This window comes from Enoplosus armatus, chromosome 4 (assembly GCF_043641665.1).
Source record: "Enoplosus armatus isolate fEnoArm2 chromosome 4, fEnoArm2.hap1, whole genome shotgun sequence".
NCBI classification, from domain to species: Eukaryota; Metazoa; Chordata; class Actinopteri; order Centrarchiformes; family Enoplosidae; genus Enoplosus; species Enoplosus armatus.
Genome location: NC_092183.1, coordinates 13,513,517 through 13,536,042, shown reverse-complemented (window position 1 = coordinate 13,536,042; position 22,526 = coordinate 13,513,517). Strand labels below are relative to the sequence as shown.

Here is a 22,526-nt window from a genome sequence, read left to right as displayed (position 1 = left end):
TAATGTGCTTGAGGAAGTGATACAGGGGCAACCAGAGAAATGAATCCTACTCCTCATCACCCTCCTCTGTGGAGCAATTTCAATACCTGCTGAAAAAGCAAAGGCTCTGGTGAGTCTCATTCAAACTGCTAAGCCCAAAGTGCAACAAGGACATTTATGGATTGGCAGACAAGACATGGTCATCCCAGCAGGCCAAGTAGCTTGGTTGAAATGCAAAGTCTCACCGAACATGGTCTGATCCTCGAGTACTGTTTGAACCAGAGGGGGACAACTCAAGACTAGCACAACTGGATGTAGGAGAGGGCCTGTTGGAAATCCAGAACCAGGGGAAACCGTATGTAGCTGTGCCTGTGGGAAATAATACAAAACACAATATTATTATACCAAGGAAAACCACCCTCGGCAGTATCCATCCCATCGAAGTGGTAGAGTCAGACGCAATTGACAAACATAGAATCAGTGTTAGGGTCAATAGTGTTGCTCCCCCTCCCAATGACACTAAGGGGACACTGCGGCAGCCTCCTGTCGATACCAGCCACTTAGATGAGGTGCAACAAGAGAAAGTGAAGAGAATGCTACCTGAGGAATAAGCAGCTTTTGCTCAAGACAGCGACGACATTGGATGTATCCCAAGTTTGCAGATATCGATCAGCCTTAAAGACAATGCGCCGGTACAGAGAACATATTCATCAGTGCCAAGACCATTGTTCAAAGAAGTAAAGGAGTACATTCAAGAACTTCTGATAAAAGGCTGGATAGTGAAGTCCAAATCGCCATATGCTGCCTCAGTGGTATGCGTTCGAAAGAAAGATGGAACACTTCGTTTGTGTGTTGATTATCACCTCTTGAACCAGAACACTATCCCAGAGCGACACCCCCTACCGAGGATACAGGACCTTATGGACACCCTTGGTGGACACTCCTGGTTCAGCATCTTGGACCAGGGCAAGGCTTACCATCAGGACTTCATTGCAGAGGGTTCAAGACATGTCACTGCTTTCATAACTCCGTGGGGACTCTACAAGTGGGTTAGAATCCCATTTGGCCTTTCCAACGCCCCCACAGCATTCCAGCGGAGTATGGAGGAGATGCTTGGCTCCCTCAGGGATGAATATTGTATCCCTTATCTGGACAATGTTCTCTGCTTTACAGGGACATTCGAGGAACACCTGGAAGGAGTCCACAATGTCCTCAAGGCCCTCCAGCACCATGGGGTCAAGCTGAGACCAGAGAAATGTGAACTCTTCCGGCGAGAAGTCAGATACGTGGGACGCCTTGTCTCCGCTGAAGGAGTAAAAATTGACCCAAAGGACCTGCAAGCTGTACACTCCCTTACCAGGAAAAAACCACAAACAGTTGGTGATGTCAGGAGACTCACTGGCTTCCTTGGCTATTATTGCTCCTACATCCAGGATTTCTCGAGGATAGCCAAACCCATCTATGAGTTACTCCAAACTAAACCAGGCATGCCAGTAGTCCAGATATGTGCAGGAAAGAGCAGGGGCCCACAGCTGCCTTCCAGGACACCAGTGGACTGGACAAGCGAACAGCAGAAATCACTTGAGAATCTTGTCAACCTCCACTAATCCACCAGTTTTGGCATATCCTGACTTTAACCTGCTTCTGACGCTGCACACAGACGCTTCAGACCAAGGTCTCGGGGCAGTGCTTTATCAACACCAAGATGGCAAGTTGAGGGTCATTGAGTACGGCTCGAGGATGTTGACGTTAGCTGAAAAGAACTATCATCTGCACAGTGGAAAACTGGAATTTCTCGCGTTAAAATGGGCTGTGTGTGAAAAGTTTAGGGATTACCATTACTATGCCCCACACTTTACCATCTTCACTGACAACAACCTGCTGATTTATGTCATGAGTACGGCAAAACTTAATGCAGCGGGGCACAGATGGGTCGGGGAACTGTCAGAATTCCAGTTCGACATTACATACAGACCTGGAAAGTTGAACATTGACGCAGGCACTCTGTCTAGGATTCCATTGGACATAGACAGATACATGGAAGCATGTACGGAGGAGCTATCACAAGATGTGGTACGTGCTACTTGGGATGGATGTGGAGCAGCCAAACGGAAAGATGTTGCTTGGATTGCCGCTCTGCAGATTTCCTCCCAAAACGCCCACCCGCAGTCTTGCACAAGCTTACCCACTATCAGTCATGATGAGCTTGTGCAGGCACAGCAAGAGGACCAAGCTATCAGTGAGGTGATAAAGTTGAAAGAGTCAAATACAATGCTGACAGATGAGATACAGAAGACACTTAGTGGTGTTACCCAGAAGATATTGCACGAGTGGGGCAAGCTACATTTGGAGGGTGGACTCCTCTACAGGCGAACGAGTGAGAGGAAGCAGCTAGTCCTTCCTACAAAGTATTGGACTCCAGCCCTGAGACATCTTCACAACGAGATGGGACATGTTGGGAGACAGAGAGGGTGCTACACCTCGCTAGAGAGAGGTTCTACTGGCCCTACATGGCGAAGGAAATAGATGAATATGTGTCCGGGAAATGCCCTTGCATCAAATCAGAGAAGCCGGTAACACATGTTCGAGCTCCCATGAGCAGTGTCACATCTAGTTATCCCCTTGAGATCGTGTGTATCGACTTCCTACACCTAGAGACCAGTCGAAGAGGGTATGAGTATATCCTAGTGGTGACTGACCATTTCACAAGATATGCGCAGGCATACTCTACTAGGAACAAGGGTGGGAAGACAGCTGTGTTAATATATTGTGTTTTATTTGTATCAATGTAATGTTTCCGCAGTGTGTACACTGTGTAGCCAGCAGGGGGCAGTGTGGCATTTGACTTTGCTCTGGGACGACTTTACGTCGGGAAAGTCACTTTATGGCTTTGACGGCGGGTTCGTCACTTTCCTCATTTTGCTGAGCGAGGCTAAACTAACAAAGTTGCCCTGTTTCATTTCTTTCTCCTGTTTGCAGGATACCATTGGCTAATTAATTAATTAATTCCAAAAACATAGTGCGTGGATCACTTCCTCTCTTTAGGGCTCCACCCCAGGTGTTTCAAATATGTGTCTACACACACCCACACACCTCTGACATGCAATATTTGTCATCCCATCCATTCATAAAACAGTTGCTTCTACTGCATGTTAGTGCAATTATAACAATATAGACATGATCATAAGCCAGGAGGTAATAAAATAGATTAATCACCTGCTGATTGTAAGTAGATTCTAAAGATTCTACGTCCCCCCCCCCCCAAATATATCTCTACACAATCAATAAAGAAAAGGATTTATTCAAATATTACATGAACAGTTGAAAGATAGGTATCAAGTGCAAATGTTGCATCTCAGCCCAAGACAGACCAACTAAGAATACATAAATACAGGTGCAGAAATAGTGTCAGTTCATCCTGAAACTCCATTTTGCATGTTGAGAAACTCCTGAAAAACAAATTAAAGTAGAATTACAAGTCTGTTATGTTTCTATAACAGATCAATAATCAAAGTGATAATGGTGGAATAGAAAAGGTACACAATCTGAACAAACAAGATGACTACAATAATTTAGGAATATCATTTAAATAATATTCTAATGTCATAAGACTATTTAAAATCAGAATTATATTAATCTCTTTGTGGTGTATTTCCTGCACTATATCCCAGACTAAACTGGGTCCAGGATATCAGCTTCAGTTACCTTCAAGCAGCTCGGTGAAGGTGAGCCGTTTGTCAGCGCTTTCCCTCTTTGATGCTCTCTGTGCTTCATGTACTCACGAGCGAGCGAGTCAGCATCGTCCTGACTGAAGAGCAGATTAAAAGAAATCTGACGTGAAGAACTCAAATTTTACATTTGAAAAGGTCAAACGCATACGGTGGGTTTTTGTGGAAGTTTTGTTTTGCTCTTTAACGATGAAAGGTCCTTAGACACCGGGAGGCGGTCAGCAATTACTCTAACCTGGAGGAGCTGACAAATATTAACTTCAAGAAAAAGAATACTGAATTTCAAGCCCTGTATTATATAATTAAATCTAGTTGTGGACAAACAAGTTTAAAACAGCAGTACTGGTCAGTTAGAACTCACAAAATACAACATGTCAATATCAAAGACAGCCAGGCTGTGTCAGGGGATAAATTCTGTTTAATATATTGTGTTTGGGCAAAAGTCTTTAAGACCACATCTACAAACTGTGTAGAGGAACTTTTACCACCTTAACTGTACTTCATGGTCCACATTCCAGACTGTGCACACTAAACCACATGCAACTTCAGTAAAAGTAATGTAGACCACACAGACTCTGATGTGGCCGAGGAGGGAGCCGTGCACCTCACAGATTGTGCCTTTGAATGTTAGATAAATCAAAATCCTCACTCCCCATTGAACGGACGAATACACTGGCTATTGCAGAAAAAATGCAGATATCTTTAACATGATATCAAAATTATGTAGAGAGAAAACAAAATCCTGTTTTTTATTGTCATGTGTTGTGTGTACATAACTACTATATGTATGCTTGTGGACAACAGTAGCTGGTTTATTAGTGTCATCCTGTTCTGGTCATATTTATATACATATTACATGGAACATACAGACACCTGTTCTTTATATCCCTGTATACATGGTTATGAGGTACTGACAACTGTCTCAATATTCACTTTTTCAGCTTTACAAGATCTCCTAGAGTCCTTTTTGAAGTTATCTCAACAGTGGAGGACACATGGCTGCCTTATCTCTGACTGCTGGATTTGGCTTCTCAAGCAGTAAGAACGAGTAAGATGAGAATGATAAGACATATTGGATGTATCCACCACTTACACCAGTGTCCATCCCACTACTACAGCCACACAGATCCCTGTATCATTTGTCAGCATATTGTTGTTTTGACTCACTATTTATAACAATAAATAAATAAATAAAATAAAACCTCAACCCAACTTACCAGTTCTGGCTGATCAGGTAGTCGGCCAAGTCTTTCACCTGGCTAGGTTGGCCACTTGACACAATGAGCTGCTTCAGATGCTTGAAGTGCTTGGTCTTAAACAGTTTCTGGTGCTCTCCATTTTCACCAATGTAAGTTAATACAGTCTCCCTGATCTGAGGAATCATGGAGGTAATAATGTAATGTCATGTAATATAATAATATACAATATAATCAAAACAAAAGTAATTGTCTGTAAATGTTGCAACAATGCAAATGTTTCAGTGCACCAGACATTGTGCTTATGTTAAGACTGCAAACATTTTACTGTTTACTTTACACATTTAACATCCTCACACCAACAGACGTATCTCACAGGATATAGTTTCCTGTTTAACAGCTTCACTGATGCTGGGGCCGACACACACACACACACACACACACACACACACACACACACACACACACACACACACACACACACACACACACACACACACAAGCTGTAATAGCAGTTTAAATGAAAGTGCTGAGCACTTCTGCTTTCACTTGAAGTGTAAGCGCTGAGTGAAATTGAAGTGTCAACTTAAGTGTAGGTGCTGTGTTAACTCGAATGTAAAGTCACATCTAACCTGTGAGGGAATTCCAGCCAATTCCCCGGTGTTCATAAGCTCTTCCACCTGCTCGAGAACCGCAACTGGGTTACAGACAGACAAAAAGCCCTGGAAACAGCAGAAACACAGTGATAGTCATGACAATGTGACTGTAATTAGGACCTAAAAGATACAGATCTTCCAAACGGTTCCTTCATGTTGCATTGACACGGACGTACTCACCTGGATCTGCTGAGCCTTCTTATTGGCACAGGGGATCAGAAGGAGAGTTCCCAGGGCAAAGGCTGGCAGATTGAACTGTGCAAAGCGATTGGCAATTCCTATCAGGTCCAGATTCAACAGGAAAGGGCACCTTAGGAATAAAGATGAGTGGCAGGACAGTTGGAATAAACATGAAGAGAATATGACTTATTATTCAGGTCATCGCTGCCTTCTTTCATAAATAAATCCAAACATTCAGTAACTCAAACCTGGGTTCATGAAACAGATTAAAGTGCCATTGAAATATATGGTTTGGAAATACCAATCCCCTTTTTGTGAATGAGGTGCCAAAATGAAAACAAATGGACTATTTTTGATGACCCTTGCGATGACTTTAGACATAAAGTTTCTTAACACTGTTGGACTGCCAGGACGGTTTGAAACCATATTTTGTAGCTTTCAGTTGTATACTCACAACAACTGAAGAGACAAGTTAAATTTACCAATACATGTTGTACCAGCAGTGCATGCAGAACAGTTGGTGGTAAATGGTAATTGTAAAGCGTACTTTAGGAGGAGAACAAAGGTCCTGTAGAGGGTTGCCTGTTGATCAGGACTCAGAGGAACAGAAGCTGTCACCAAGGAAACAGATATGACAGTCAGGACCACTCAAGAGGCACACGGAACAGTGCAAACATGTATACTTAAATTAAGAAATTTCATAAAACAGGTAATAATTCAGTGCATTTATTACTAGCTGTCACACATAAATCCTTTTAATTAATGGAAGTGAATTCACTAGTACCTGAGACAAACGGTGCCAGTATCATACTCCTCCAAGTCCTGGAGAAACTAGAAATCTGTGAAAATAAAGTAAAAAAAAGAAAGAAAAGAAAATGTATGTTGCAACTTTTTCTCTATTATCACTAGTCATATTGTATTCTGAGTCATATTGTAGCAGTGATGGTTGGAGGTGCTTTAATTTTTGTGATTAAGTCACATACCATTTAGCTGCAATGTCCCTGGTTTGATTCTGGCTGCAAAACCACATTTCCTGTCTATATCTCTACTGTGACTGTTAAATGAAAGAAACTGGCTGACTGAGTCCTGGCTCTGGTGCAGGTTGTACGCGAAATGTTTTTCTTGTGATATTTTATAACAATGACGACATTTATGAGATATACTTATACATTTTACTTATTAAAATGTAATATGTTTTCAAGTAGCAGAGGTATTGACAAAATGATTAGCTTTTTGCATTTCTTTAAATAAAAGCCACTATAACATTACCTCCCACAGAGCAGGCACAGCCACTACTGCCTCTAGCACCCTCTGGAGGTGGCTGATCTGAGGGGGAGAAACATACAGGTAGAAAACACGACTGAGCTGCCTGTATTTAATGCATTTAAGGATGTTGAGCCAGTACATCCCCCTCAACAATTTTACAAATACTGGAGAAAAACTAAAAAGACAGACATCATGTATGAGTGAGATACTGCGTTCAATTTTCTTTTAATAGAATTTGACTTTGAGCTCAATTGTGTGAATAAAACCATTTTTCTGGTCCACGTCCCCTCACCAAGTTGAAACCCAGCAGCTTCTGAAGCAGACTGTTCCACAGCTGAGGGTCATACACCTGATACTCCAAGCACAGGTCTGCCACCAACCTCACCGCCTGAAAGGACAAAGGGTGCTTCAGTTTATCTGCGTGCAGTTTGAGTGTAACATTTCTAACATAGTGAAGTTAAAATGGAGTAACTAGCTGGAACAGTTTTAATGTTCTCAGTTAGAAAGTACCTGTGGCTCATGACTGTGGTTCTTCCACAGCCCTTTAACCAAGCCCTCTTTGGGACTACTGAGGAAAGACTGCACCGTGTAAGGGATGTTTAATGCCTCCAGTTGAGAGACAAAGATGTAGCACTTCAGGTAATATCTGCATGGGAATATAAAATACACAAGCATTAATACATCTTACACACGACTTGAAATTAATTATTCCATCAATATTATCAAACAGATTTCTTACTGAATTTTGGTCCTGGGGATCTGGAACTGAGCCTCCAGAGTGGCCGCATCAGTGAGGCGGACAAGACAAAGCAGCGCTCGAGTCCGATGGCAGAAGGTGAGACGAGGCCCAGAAGTGCTGAGCGGCTACAAGAGGAAATCCAGAAACAGACATCAGCAACTTTCTCTGGACACTTTGTCCAATTTGGGCTCACTGCTATTCATTACTCACCCAGGTTTCGGCTGATAGGATAGGGTTTAGAAGACGGACAGCATCATTCATGGGGCAAGACTGCAGCATGTACACCAGCCTGAGAGCGTCAAATAAACGCAATAAACAGAGAAGCCGACACTCTTGACCCAATCAGTGTGGATGTCAAATAATAGTGACTATCAAAACTAATGTAACGTAAAACGCAAATTGCATTCATAACAGACAGGCAACTGAAATTTGGACTACTGCAAAATGCTGGAAAAAGTGACGTCAGTGATGTCTCTACCTCATTAAGTCTGGGTCCTCCTCGATGTTGCTGACACATTCATTATGACCAATATCCTTTATCAAAGAAAAAAATGTTTTGTCAAAATACTACACATTAGACTCATGAAAAGAAACTTTAATTAGCTACTAAAAATGAGGGTAAGCGTAGTGACAAACCTTGGTAACAGCAGGGCCTGTTTTGCAGATCCATTTTTCCAACATCATGTTGCGGATTTTCAGGAGATCCACGTTGTTTATGGTGGCTATTTCCTTAACCACTGCATGTATATCTGCACAGAGGCAAATTATCAGATTAAACAGGAATCAGCATTGTTGATGACTTGCTCCCAGTTGCAACATATCAGACAATTTTAGCATACATTGTGAAGAAGGACATGTTAGTGTTAATGAGTAGAAAATAATTTATAGCAAAGTGGACGATATAATACACTGAAATCCAGTAGCCATCCAGCTGGTCTTATAAAGGAACATTGCTTTACTTGCTTCTTTAGCAGACTGCTGTGTCAAAGCGTGCTCACCAGGATAGGTTTGACCTCCTGTGTCTCTGTAGTGCTTCTCCACACTGCTGTGCTCATACAGGGCCACTATGAGCCTGGCTGGCAGCCCCGTCAGTTTCAGATGCTCTGGGCTGTTCAGCTGGCTGGTTATCAAGGTATTCTCAGTAGCCGAGCGCTGATATTGCAGCTTCAGCTTGGACAGAAAGGTCTCCCCTCTGGCCCGTGCTGCCTCCTGCTCAGGATTAGAGGAGAGTAAATCAAACCCAACCAGTTTATGATAACACTAACCAGATAAAGATGTGTTTATATTATATAATATCTGCAGGTGAAAATCACAAATACTGACCTCAAGGTTTGGATCTTTCAGCCAGGCATCTCCAAGAGCCAAACAGAACCTAAGTGACTGTGTCTTCTCGTAGCCTGTAGAGAGCAGGAAACAATTCAGTACATAAATATGAACACACAAGTAGAGTAGTGGCAGTGTCTAATCTGCAGGTCAGACCTGGCGGCAGTTCCTGGGTGATCTTGTGGGCTGTGGCAGCAGCCCACTCCGGGCTCTGGATGCAGTGGATGTACTTCATCATGCTCTTGGCCACCTTGAAAGTCTCCTTATTGTAGCCATGAACCTGACCCTTTTTCCTCTGCTCTAAGAGCAAAGGCTTCATCTGCTTCTCAAACACATGGTTCGCTGCTGACATGTATAACTTGTCGAGGCTCACCTGGAAAGAGACAGGAAGGTATGAATGACCTAAATAACAGTCAAACTTTACGGATAAATCATACAGAGTAAATATACATTTTAGATTAGTGTACTTTACCTTCATCAGTTTGCTAATCAGAAGAAGTGTAGGGAAGGTCTCTTCACTGAGCTCAGGAGCTAAACACAGAAAAATATTTTAACATAACTCTAATCCTAATGTCAATAAATTAAATATTTCCATAATAAAAATACAGATTATGCCAACTGAAGCGTCAAAAGAAGTCCTCGATGGCGAAAACACTTACAAGTGTTTAAAGTTTCATTTATTATCCACTTGAGGAACTCAACTCAACTCAGATTACACATGATACCAACAGGCAACCAGTTAAGATCTGATAAAATCAGAGTCGTTTAAGGTTTGTCAGCAACACTATGGAAGCATGAAAATAAGACAACTACAGAGGCTAACTCACAGATAATCTTCCAGTAATGTTTGGTCTGCATAAGCAGGTGGAAGGGCAGTCTGCTGTTGGACAGGTGATTTGGCAGCAGGCTGTTTTCCAGAAGATACGTGTTCTCCACGTCTGAGGGAGGAGAGACTCGCTTGTAGGACTTCAGGTGCTGAAGGAGGCCCATCGCCTGTCGATTAAAAGGCAGTGGTTGTTAGTCTGCACAATACTTTTTGAAGACAAGGAACTATTTAAATTTAAATGTGCCAATGTGTGTTTTTTTTACCTGACTAACAGAAAAGCTTGTCACATTCTCATCTGCAGCCTGTATGATCTTCAGCACTACTTCGATCCTCTCATAGTTGTAAGGGCTGAGCTGTATGAGAAAGGCATTTTGCAAGTTAGGTGACTAGCCAAACGTAAGTGTCGTTTGGGACTGAAACACCCAAAGAATTTACTGCAACAGTAAACTCGTTTCAGTGGTGGAGTTCAGACTCGTTTGCCATTGAAGTGTTAAACCAAGTATTGTATGTCAGCAATTCTGGGCAAAATTCAAGTAATTTGTGTGGGAAAATAATAGGGCTGTTGTCGTTTAAAAGATGCACTGATGTCCCCCTTGTACAAACCTTGAACATGGCAGCACAGAGACTGTCTGTGAGCTCGCTCGTGCTGTGTAACATCGGGATAATCTGCAGGACTCGCTCCAGCGCATCTTCATGACACAGAGGCTGCATCTCTTCCTGGCGTGTGCCCAGGTCATCTGTGCCTTCCTCGTCCTCTTGGAGCAGAAGTAAGGTGGTGATGTACTGGTTGATCACACCGTCACGGTCTAGACCAAAAGTGCTGCAGATGGAAGCAGAGGGTGAGTTTCATAACAGGCAGGAAAAGAATGCTCGCCTGCCAGACTGGGGTGGACACTTCTGTATAGTCTGGACCCAAACTGAAATGTTATATTCCACACTGAAATAGACCGAGGAATTTGACACTGGAGAGTGAGCAGCTGACCTGCAGTACTGGAGGATAATGTCTGGGGTGATTCTCCTGTTTTTCACCAGATCAGGGATCAGACTACTCTTCATCTCAGGCCGTTGACGGAACACTGGCTGGATGGATATCTGGGGCAGAGCAGGGGTCACATTAAACGCCAAGTCAAGACAAACAGCAACTTGTGAAGTATAATATGAAAATAAATATGAAGTGGATTTCATGCACACACCTCCAATTTGCCAAGCTTGATGCCCCATTCAGCATCAGTGATGACGGAGAGAAACTTCTCTTGTTCCTCTGCCTCATTGTACAAGCAGCAGAGATTGGCCCCGATCCTGGCCACAGCCTGAAATAATCAAGAGACAGTTGCTGATTAGATTTGCAAAACATGCATGGAGATGTACACATACTCTCATTGTATTCCAACAAACTGCTTGATGTTTTGCCATGGCTGATCTCAAAATGGTTATGATTCCAAGCCGGATTAAACAGTACCGTACACACAGTTTAAGACCTCTTTGTGTATTTGGCTACAAAGTACCTCTCAAGGGCTCCCATTTCAGAGAGTTAAGTCAGTCAGGAGAAGAGAGACGGTCCCACAGACTTAGGTTTGATGTTAGTGTCACAATAACCTGAACTGAATACACCACAGAATAACTGCTTCCATGAGTTTCCAGTACCGGTATTTACCCTTTTTCCTAGTTCTTTCACTTTAATTTCCATTATTAAAACAATATAATACTATTTGACAATAAAATACAGAAGTGATCATATTACCTACCAGGATTTTGTCATAGTTTTGCCAAGTGTTGTCAATAACCTTCCACAATATTTTGGAGACTTCTGCTTTGGACAGGAGAGTACAGAGTCCAATAGCCAAATCACAGTCGACCACCCTCCAGTTGAACACCTGCAGCCAATAGAAAATAGAGAGTTATTTAAAAATGCACTAAAATTGAACACATCTGCTACTACCCTCTCATGACATCAGACTCACCTTGTTCAAGAGAGCCACAGCAACAGCATTCAGAGATGAAGTAGTTGTCTTTCGAAGATTATTCAGGCATATGTTGTACTTCTTAAGCTCTTGGGTATCATAAAGCTGAAAGAAGAGAAAAAGAAGTTTACAGGGACATCTTCAGTACAAACATTACAAATGGCTTAGTCTCACTGGCAAGTAGCTGAAACTATAATAATGGTACAATTGTTCCAGAAACACATATGGTAGATGTGTGGTGATAGCATCACTGGATATGTTGCAGCCATACCTGTACACTGAGCTTTATGTCCATAACATTAGAGGTGACATGCTGCAGGCAACAGCCATAGGAATTGACCAGCACTCTAAGGGCCAGCTCCAGCTGGCTGCACTCCTGTAACATCTGTAACATGTTGGCCAGGGGACCCAGAAGGGGCCGCAGGTAGTTTGAACCTGCATGCGGGCCAGACAAGACACAAGGTAAACTTTCAACTTTCATTACAACTTCAATAAAAAAAAGAAAGAATATAAATAAACACATACCGTCTTCAAATGAGCAATGGGACAGACAGGAGCAGTCCAGTGGGTACAGTTTGGTATCTGCAACATTGGGAATAAATTATTATAAATAATAAGAGCTACCATCTAGCTGTAGACTGCCTACAGTGATTAAATTCTAAATAGACATCGAATATACGATACATTTGAACATCTTACCCCGAGAAATAGGCAGCAAGCAGTTGGTAATTTCATATTGGACTGGAAGCACAGAAACTGGGTCCAGAACGATGCAATCTTCGTTAAAAACATCCTGAAAACTCCACTGAGAATGTGGATCCTTTTCTGTCTCCAAGGTCAAATCCTGTGACATTACACAATTTAAAATACAATAGTTTATTTTATGCATTTGGTTCATTTCACAACTTTGTAAAGTGGAGGCATTAATTAATTTTAACTTCCAGGGGGTTTTCTAGTTTATCCCTTCATGGGAAGAAGATTCATGGGAACTTTGCCAATTTTAATATAAATATTCATATTAAATAGTAAGTCTGTTACTGTAATTGCAAACTACCACTTGAAAATGATGCCTATCTAAATCCTCTGTCTAAGAGATTGCACCCGGTAGACTCAAAGTTATTTGTAAAATATGATGGCTGATTTAAATGTCTGCAGACAAGTAACACATCAAGCACAAACCAGACCTAAATAAAGTGTCTATGAAAACAATAATATACTAACCTTGGCAATAAAGCCATAGTTGTCTGATAACTGACACTGATGATAGACATCCATAGCTATCCGCGTGCACTTGCAAAGCTCCAGACAGTCCAGGAGCAGATCTGTAACAGTTATTATAATATTAACTTTTGGGACTTTGCCATGAACAAATTAATTGAAGCCATAGAAAGCTGTCAGGCTAGCGCAGAGCTCAGATGTCACACAAGGCAGTCTGCATCTTCAACATGATCAAATAAACTGTGTATTATATGAGTAATTTGTGATTGTGATTAGCTGTTATGTACAACAGCTATTTTCCCCAGAATAAAATGTTGTTGAACATCATTGATGTTTACACACGTTCATTACCTGAGTGACATACAGTGATGGCCTGGCAGGCCAGATCGTGGATGACTGCTGGCAAGTCCATGTCATCAGGAAGCACCATGGGCACATCTGCCTCCAGCATCTGGCATAAGGTCTTGGCAGCAGTGAACAAAACCTTCCCTGTGCTGGTGTTATAGTGGTGTTCATACAGCTCACTGAAGACATGAAGGAAAGAAAACACAGAAAATATGAGATTCTCACTGGACAGGGCTGCTTGTTTTTTAGTCATCAGTTTCCCACCCCTGGATTCATACACACAGCACAGCATTCACACATGCAAACCTGAGGATCTTGAGGGCCTTGTCCACCTTTCCCACACGCAGAGCTCGCAGGGCCAAGTCAGACCAGAGCTCCTGTTCGGTGCGCTGCAGCTGCCTTCCTAGACGACGTAAGCCAGCTTCTGTGGAGATAGTCTTGGTTTTGCCATCAGGATCATTAGCCACAACTGGAGTTGTCGTAGCCTTCCCCTTAGATGAACACCGGCCACGTGTGTTTTCATAGGCTGTGATGTGATGCTCCTGGATCTGTTTTCGGATGTTTGGATCCTCATAGTTGGAGGGGGTGAAGAAAACATCAAAGTCCTCCTGAAGAAACAGAGCTGCAGGTTAAAAAACTGATTAAAGAAGAGATGGAGTATAACTTAAAAACATTCCTTACATGAAACTCACCTGTAGGTGGGCGATCGCCTTGAATATAATGAGGTTGTTTTCACACTCCATGCTTTTAAGAGCATCATCTGCAGAGGACATGGAACCCAGTATCACTCTTGGATGTTCAGGTGCATGTTTATAACATCTTTTTCCCTAACCTTTGAGTGAAGCTGTGTTTAGACAATCAATGTCTGGATGGATGTTTGCTGACAAGGATTTGAAACCGTGGTTTCTGAATGAGGGACACTTTAAAGTAAGTACTTACGTTTTTGGATTATATGCAGGTATTTCAGAGCTTCCACCATCACCTGAGCTATGACCATCCGGTGTTTCTTGTGCTATTGAAGACAGGCCAAGAGAAAGTTGAGATATACAAAATTCCAGAATGAATATATGCTTACCATAATGAACTTCTACTTTTCATATTCAGATCTTCAAGTGGCGATTGATTTAAGTTTCGTCTACTTTGAGGCATGTTTATAGCTGTGTAGACATCATCTAAATATGCAATCACAGGTGCCCAGGGAAAGGCACACATGCAGGGAAAATCCTGGTATATCAGGCCAGATATCTATCTGCAGCAGCAGAGATACAATGTTGAAATGACATCTATTGCTCAGCAAGAACAAGCTCTAATTCTTAAAACCATCTTAAAATGTGACATGATTTCAGTGGTCTTGAAATTGCATCCAGAAAATTGAGCCCTGAATACAAGTACATAAAGTGCAAATGACCTTTTACTTCAGACACATGACATCTTCCCTCTCCTCACCTCATCAGATATGTGGTCTTTGTCCTCCAGCTGCAGCCTAGCCCAGGACGTGAGACGCTCGATCACACACTCTGCTTCTGCAGAGGACAGCTTCTTCAGGATGGTCATGCATTCCTCAGTCTGAAAGCAGCATAAAAGCCTTCCTATCAATATGTAATGAATACATAAAAAGAAACAAATTTTAAATTTGGTGATTTCATACTTTCATACCTTGCTTCTGCCAATCAGCTGGATGAGATACAAGTAATTTATCTGCGAGGTTGGAAGTTTGTACGCTTCAGCTAATGTCAGGGAGTCTTCTAAAGACATTGGCAAGTCTTGCTTCAGGATGTATCTAATCAGGGTCTGGGGAAGATACACAGCACATAACAGAAGGTTTATAGGCAGACACAACACAAGTCATGTGTCACATAATTCATCACATCAAAATTACCATAATTTGAGTGCTATAAGAAAGGTTGAAGTTGCGGATCCCATAGCCCCTGAGAAGTTTCCTGATCTCCATCAGACGGTAGCTCTCCTTTAAAAGCTCTTGTCTGGGGAGTACATCAGTTAGAAAAAAATATATAGAAACTGATAATATTACGAAATTATTAAATAGTATGAACAAAAGAAAATGTACACATACTTTGGTCCATCCATCTCTAGGTACTGCTGAACCAGTTTTTCTACCACAATACTCCAGGGCACTACAGCTTTCTGCATGATCTCCAGCACTGCATCCACCATCAGCTGGCAGGAAATACAATAACATGAGATACAGACTTTACAGTTTTGTTTTGTTTTTTTTACAATCTTATTGACTGGCTTTTCTACTGCTTTTTTTTCACTCAAATATTTGTGCTCATAAACATGTTGTGAACTGTGTGTAAGCGTAATGGTGTCACAGAAACTTACGTCAGTATCAGTCATGCAACCAAGCACAGCCACTGCTTTGGCTTCCCATTCTGTGAAAAGTGTTGTGGTCTGAGAACTGCAGCGCTCCAGCAGATCCTAGTGAAGATCAGAGTGAGAGGAGGAACACTTATCATCAGGCATTTGTAAAATTAAATGTTTGCTCCCAGTGGACTTGACGTTTTACCTTGATATACTGTAGAAGTAGCTCATCAAAAGGAATCTCATGCTCTTCAGCATACGGCAGGATACTGCTCTCCACTGTAGCAGCGATCAGCTCTGGAGCCGGCACTTTGTCCAGCATGAAGAATGCAACACTCCGTACACTTCCCTTTCAAATTCACAAGAAAGTTAAATTATTAAGATAGGAACAACAACACAAAACCCACAAAAAATATACATGAATATCTTCCAATATAATGTAATTCAAGGCCACCACAATGCAATTAAAAGTAAGGTATGTTTTAATTTTTATAATGGAATACAAACAAAACCATAAAACAGCGCACTCTCTCCAGTTCTCCACTGACATCTACAGGCATAGAAAAGCTAAATCTGAGTCTGTACATAAATCCAAATTTTGCTTTAATAAAATATTTGTTTCCTTCTGGAAATATCGGAAGCTTGTTTGAAGCTCAAATGTCATTAGAATACGTCACTAATAAGAGACAAACCTTCTCAAAGACTGAAAGTGAAAATCTGCAGTTGTATTTCCGGTGAAGGTCCAGAAGCTTACGAAGGTTTGACACCAGGGACTTGAGGTTCTCCACCTCTTCTGCACCATAATTATCATCCTTAAGAAAAAAAAAAGAAGATACAAATAAATCATGGACCACATAATGTCACGATAATTAAGTGACAATTTACTGCCACAGGTAGATCATGATTGTGGAGGCACAAACACTCATTCACAGCGAAAAAATAAAAATATGTCTAACTTACAGCTTTCATCCATGTCCATAGAGAGGGCAGTCCAAGCACTGCCAAGTCCAACCCGTTCTGGGGCCAAGCACCCTACATTACATTTATGATCATTGGTTCAACTATTGAGACTGATATTTGTAGTGTTTTATACAACTAATTGAAAAAATAATACAAAAATAACACAGATGTATAATAAGTGTACTGTATATTTGAGAAAGCGATGGGCGCTGCTATTATCGACTATTGTTATTTATACTCCTCACCAGTGGTTATCTCTGCTGCCTTGTAGTGCATAATTACAAAGCCTAGTTTTACTTAACAAAGCCTAGTTTTACTTAACTTAAGCATTTCTGGTCAAGATTAGTTCTTTTCTTTACCTTTTCTGTTAACTCCAGATTCCTTGCCCTCTGCTCCAGCCATCTCGCCAGGATTTTCTATGGGCACATAAAGATAGAACTTTTACTACTGAAAACATGGCACCATATGGTGAAGATGACGATGATGAGAGAATGCATCCTACTTGTCCTGTTGGAAGCGCTCTCCTTACAAAAGGAACAAAAACTGTCCTGAACCAAGGACAGAGGTCTTGGGATGGCAGGTCCTCTGGGATGGCACCGAGCACGGCTTCAAGCTTGCTCTCATCAAACTCTGCTGCAAGCTGTCCCTGTCACAAAACACAGCAGTAAACAACATTATAGCTGACCCTGACGCCGTGATATTATTGATCAGTGTTAAATGTATGAGTAAATACAGTTATTGATATATGACAAATGTCTGAGTTTATTCTGGTGAGTGCATGAAGCTGTTCTATACCTCATATCTGAGCCAAAGGAGTTGTGCCCCCTTTATGTCTCCTTCTCTTAGATGGGTCAGAATGTCTCCTAAATTGTCAGTGCTGTTCAGAAACTCGATCCAGGCAATGCCACTATGGATGACAGAATAAGATACTAAAATCACACATTAGTGCATATAATGAACAAACCACAATATGGGAAATTTACTGTACAACACAGGAGACCACTAAGACTTTGAATTTACTTGAAATTTTCTGGGCCATGCAGACTGCAGAATGTGGCCAGCCTGGCCAAAGCTTCTTGGATCTGTAAGGATGAGTATCGTGTGGCCGCATGGTTTAGCATCTTCTCTGCCGTCTCAAAGGTCGGCCACGGAGCCTTGAGGCAGTATTCCACCACATACTGCTCATCCTAGGCAACACAAATAAATAACCACTATCATTAGGGTTAACACTTGATAACAATTTTAATTTGCTATGACTAACTCAAGAGGCCCAGTTTTATCAGCATTAAATTCAGATTAGACTGAATACCCTACAAAAACAGCATTGTTATACTGACTGTGATCTTCATCAGGTTGGTCTTGGCCTCCTCCACAAGTTCAGACCACACATCCTGTCCATAGCCACCCACTGATGCAGAGGCAAGCTGCTCCAGCACAAAGTCAAGCTTCACCTTGTAAACAAGCTGAACAAAAATAGGATTGTTAGTTGTGTTTTAGGGTAGTAAATCACCACCAGCTGCAACACCATTCTAAAGTAACAATACTATTTGTAATGGCTTTTTTTCTACGCTAAAATCATACTTCTCTGGTCAAATAGCAAACATCTTTTATTCCATTGTCCACTGAGGTCAACATTACTGAAATAAAAAAAGTCTAGCCCACAATAGTCACATGAATTTTACTTTTCCTTACAAGACAGACAGACAGACAGACAGATAGTTACCTCTAAATCCAGCTCAAATGTGATGGCAAACTTTTCAGCCTCTTCAAACATGTGTTTGTGAAGAAGTCTGCTAAGTCTGGGAAAAGAAAAAACTATGCCAAATTATACTGACATCATATGGGCTACAGTAACTCAAATAGCAATTATGTAGAAATATATCTAATTAAAAGAAGGTACCTGTTCTCAGGTAAAGCCTCTGTGAAGCATCTGACAACAACAGAAGATATAGGCTGTCCTCGGCTACTTGATGAAGAACAAGAAAAAAAGATCACTTCATATTTTAAAACCATATCACTCAAATACTGGTTGAAGATCACAGCAATCATACAAACATATCCTACCTGTCTGGGTTCTCACAAATCCCCTCAACTAAATAAATCGTATCCTGAAATCAGAGGACAAAACAATTGACTTAAATGTGCAGAAATATTAACATCTAGAAATAACACATGCAAAACCAATGTAACAATTTATTAAGTGTTGATTGTTTACCATGTTTATTTTTGTCTGGACAAGACAGGACACTGAGGAGAGATCCAGAGAGTAGCAAACAGTCATGGAGGGCAGAGATCGTATTTGCAGTGAGTTGATCTGAAAAATTAAAAACCAGCATATCGAGTTCAGATGTGGACTTGACATAGTCATCCATTATAGTTTCTTCAAAAGGACTTGTACTGCTACCTGACTGTTGTCTTGCTTTGTCAGTGTAATCATCTTCATGCTGCCCTTGTCTTGGCTGTGACACACAGATTCAACATAATTGAATTAAGGCACATCCCTCTGTATATTTACAGCTACGGTATGTTATAAAACATTGATACATACGCCACCATGGAGGCAGAGCCACATTCTGTGGTGAGTTCAAAGTCATGAATTGCAAGATCTGGCCAGCAGTGAATCATGACAAGGAAATGTAGGTCCCAAAGACTCAGGGCATCCTGAGACCGAAGAAAAACACAAAGCAATCCATGTGTAAACCCCAAATACTTCTAATCAAATTCATGCAATGGCATATCAAACAGCTACAGGTGATACCACTGAACTCACCTCAGTGTCAAGAATATACAAGAGATTTTCCACCACCACCATCTTCCTCACACCTTTGAAGTAAACATATAAGGAGAATATATTATACAACCTTCACACAATCTACTCAGAGGCATTACAACATTTTACTTGTTTTCCAAATGTTTCACATTGTGTTTCTATTTCTTATCTTTTCTATTTTACCCAATACTTTGTGTTTTTATTCCTACCCATGTCCAAAAACCTGAGCCCATACTTTCATCACTTCAGCATCTTCCAAAAGGCACATTAACATTGTGTAGCTACATACTGTACATGAAGCAATAGCTCACCTGGAATTAAGCTATTGTTGACAGAGTGAGCAAGGCACATCTTGGCCTGTTGAGGGTCCATCATCCAGTGAGTCACAGTGTCTTTATCCCCCTGTAAAGATAATAATGTTGCGACAAATTATATCAAGTAATAAAATTTGTAATACTGTTTTATATAAGGAGTAACTACCACTCCTAGAAAGGTTTTATTTACACAAATATATTTACAGCTTAATTTCAAGTTTGTCCTATTATCATGGTTAAGACTGGTTTAAATTTCTATCTTGAAAACACACTTAGTTTGCTTATATGTATGTTGTTCCCAGTAACAGTAACACAAAAAAGATTTCCATCAGCTGTTTTTCAGCAAGATCAGCAAATCTTAATTTGCAAGAATCTACATGCAAGTACTGGACATGAATGCTTAATTTACAATAAATTTGCACTTTGTAATTTCTTAGCAAGTTTTGTGACAAAATAATGAAATAAGAAAAAGAGACATGCAACAGCATAATGTAAACAGGAACTGAAAAAAATAGCAATTAATATTTTAAGTACCATGGTCCAGAAGTAGAGAGTTCATTTTATTTTGTCCTTTAAATATGCTTTCATTCACATGTCTCATAACAGGTGGTACATAAAGTAATTACATTTCTCTCACATACACTGACCCCGATCATTAAGTGGATTTCATGGCCCAGATTGAACATCACTGCTGTACTGCAGCCCTCCTCATGGTATTCCCTGGTGGAGCAGAAGTCTATCTTGATGAGAGACTGGAGCTGAGTTGAGGAAAAGTGTGATTATATTTCTGCTGTCAAAAAAAAGTATATATATATATTCTTTTGCTATTTCATGGAAAGAAGATCATCTTAATTTACCTCTTTCAAAGCTCCCAGGTCCATTTTTTCAATGGCTGTGATGACAAAAGAAGAATGAATGTTTAATTCGGTCAACAAAATGGCTCCAACAAAACCTTAAGTCTACTGCACATGATGTTTTGATACCTGTCTCAATCTTTGCCAATGCAAGGTTTGTAATGTGGAAAAACCCATCCTTTATGAGAAGAAACACATGGTACATCCCTGTCAACAAAAAAACAATCTTTAAACACCTAGAGAATACAATCTTATTTCCTTCATGTTTCCAGTGCACATCACCACCTTCATTTCTCATAACTGAGTCTTCTCGTATTCATATAGAAATTCTACCTAAGGATGCCTTGTCCTCCTGTATGATGAGATAGCGGTATGTTTTCTTATTTCCATCGGATGGTTTCTCTACCAAAGCCTACAAACCCAGAAAATGACACATGTTAATGTACATAAATGAAACACATCATGCAACTCAAACTCATTTAATAAAAAGACACAAAGTTATTAGTTTGTAGGTGAAATCAGACAGGTAAAGTATAATAATTCAAAGCCCAACACAAAGTGATCATATCTAATGTAATCCAACACTAGTAGGCCTTATACACTCATACCCTGGTGAGAAGGATTCTCTTGTGTGGAACATAGATCAAATGAAGGTTTCCATTTCTTTCACAGACCACCAGAAACTGTCCTTCCAGGCATACATCAATGGCATCCACATCAGTTTCTGAAAAATAAATCTTGGTATTAAAGTTCAGTAGCTATTGCGAAATGTCAAATTACATTAAATAGGAAAGGCATGATTAAATCTGGCATGTGACTGAACAGTAAACGGTAAGAAGATAAAAGGAGGAACATAAAAATGTAGTTGTATACCAAAGTGAAGAAGCAACAGGATGGTCTGATAGCTCTGGTCAAACAGGATAACCGTCTTGTCAGCAACAACAATGCTCCAGTTTGTACCACTGGAGGAGGAGAGACGGGGATCTGCCTGCACCTGTAAGACCCAGCATTTCTATCAAATCACTGCTGTGCTGTCACTAGTAGGGTGATAGACTGTACTAACAAGGATCCACTACCAATTCCTAGTACTTCAACAGAAGGAAGGGCTTTTCAACAACAGCACCAAGTATAAATAAGCATGGTCTGTGTACTGTAAATATTGACATTCATTACCTCATTGGCAGTGGAGATTTTGACCAGCGTATCCACCTGATACAAGCCGCTACCATTTTCCTCCCGTGACACACTGCCGAAACGGACAGTGTTTGTATCTTCGTTAGTCAGAAGTTCAACGTCGCTCCACATCGCCATTTCCTGGAGCTAAGTTACATGGAAGAAATGTGGTATGCTATTATGATATAAAAATGCTTCAATATGAGTTGTTTACTTGCGGTAAATTAGCCAAGCTAGCTAACATTATCTAATTCAGTTGCGCGTTAACTTAAATTAATGCTGGTAATTCAGCCGAGTTACAAGACCACCAAAATGTAAAATGAACTGCTGATATCTATGGACAATGTCAAACTGGCAGATTTACAGTTGTTAATAACTCACCACTCTACAGAAGTAACCAGACAGCTACAACACCCAGAATCGACATAACTCAACAGTAACGTTATTAGTTAGAATTTGGCGGGTTGCTGCAGGTCTTTAGGGTGACGTGGTGAATTTTTCCCTAAGCTTTGCCTTGCAGATATAACTCCCTCCTCAGGTTATGTACAAATCAGGCCTCCGTCTTTAGGATTGGCAGAAGCAAATCCAAAATACCGTACAAATTTTATTGTTATCCATCTGTAATCTAAACCTAACTATTTAATTGACGAAACTTGTTTGGACTGTACGCACAGTCTGAGAGGGTGTGCTGCCCGACAGGCAAAGTATAGGGAATG

The 22,526-nt window shown here is 40.9% G+C and overlaps 1 protein-coding gene across 1 annotated transcript; it reads right to left on the bottom strand.

The window, feature by feature from the left end:
• Positions 1-3,310: 3,310 nt before the first annotated feature.
• On the bottom strand, positions 3,311-21,948 carry kntc1 (kinetochore associated 1). The gene is made up of 61 exons (XM_070904234.1): positions 21,811-21,948; positions 21,511-21,631; positions 21,246-21,361; positions 20,971-21,049; positions 20,767-20,844; positions 20,641-20,675; positions 20,431-20,541; positions 19,781-19,871; positions 19,470-19,522; positions 19,248-19,360; positions 19,104-19,158; positions 18,915-19,013; positions 18,764-18,807; positions 18,600-18,662; positions 18,423-18,498; positions 18,037-18,162; positions 17,720-17,886; positions 17,495-17,606; positions 17,202-17,345; positions 17,059-17,115; positions 16,700-16,771; positions 16,432-16,551; positions 15,945-16,088; positions 15,761-15,856; positions 15,492-15,595; positions 15,297-15,399; positions 15,074-15,208; positions 14,864-14,983; positions 14,357-14,429; positions 14,110-14,177; positions 13,724-14,025; positions 13,424-13,596; positions 13,076-13,176; positions 12,554-12,698; positions 12,380-12,436; positions 12,126-12,289; positions 11,855-11,959; positions 11,639-11,767; positions 11,087-11,203; positions 10,876-10,985; positions 10,497-10,713; positions 10,157-10,246; positions 9,895-10,060; positions 9,540-9,598; positions 9,224-9,440; positions 9,068-9,141; positions 8,743-8,953; positions 8,381-8,493; positions 8,223-8,278; positions 7,955-8,033; positions 7,745-7,869; positions 7,516-7,651; positions 7,298-7,393; positions 7,009-7,065; positions 6,524-6,578; positions 6,287-6,350; positions 5,740-5,869; positions 5,536-5,625; positions 4,925-5,079; positions 3,685-3,787; positions 3,311-3,428 (listed from the first exon to the last, which is right to left on the bottom strand). Exons 1-61 carry the CDS (start codon positions 21,946-21,948, stop codon positions 3,393-3,395), a joined length of 6,645 nt encoding a protein of 2,214 aa, XP_070760335.1. The 3' UTR covers positions 3,311-3,392.
• Positions 21,949-22,526: the final 578 nt, after the last annotated feature.

Coding starts and splice junctions, on each gene's coding strand:
- kntc1 (XM_070904234.1), bottom strand. CDS start 21,948: ATGGCGATGTGGAGCGACGTTGAACTTCTGACTAACGAAGATACAAAC. Junction 9,599..9,894: donor ACATTACTGGAAGATTATCT/GTGAGTTAGCCT, acceptor TTCTGTGTTTAG/CTCCTGAGCTCAGTGAAGAG. Junction 8,494..8,742: donor AGGAGGTCAAACCTATCCTG/GTGAGCACGCTT, acceptor GCCTCTGTGCAG/ATATACATGCAGTGGTTAAG.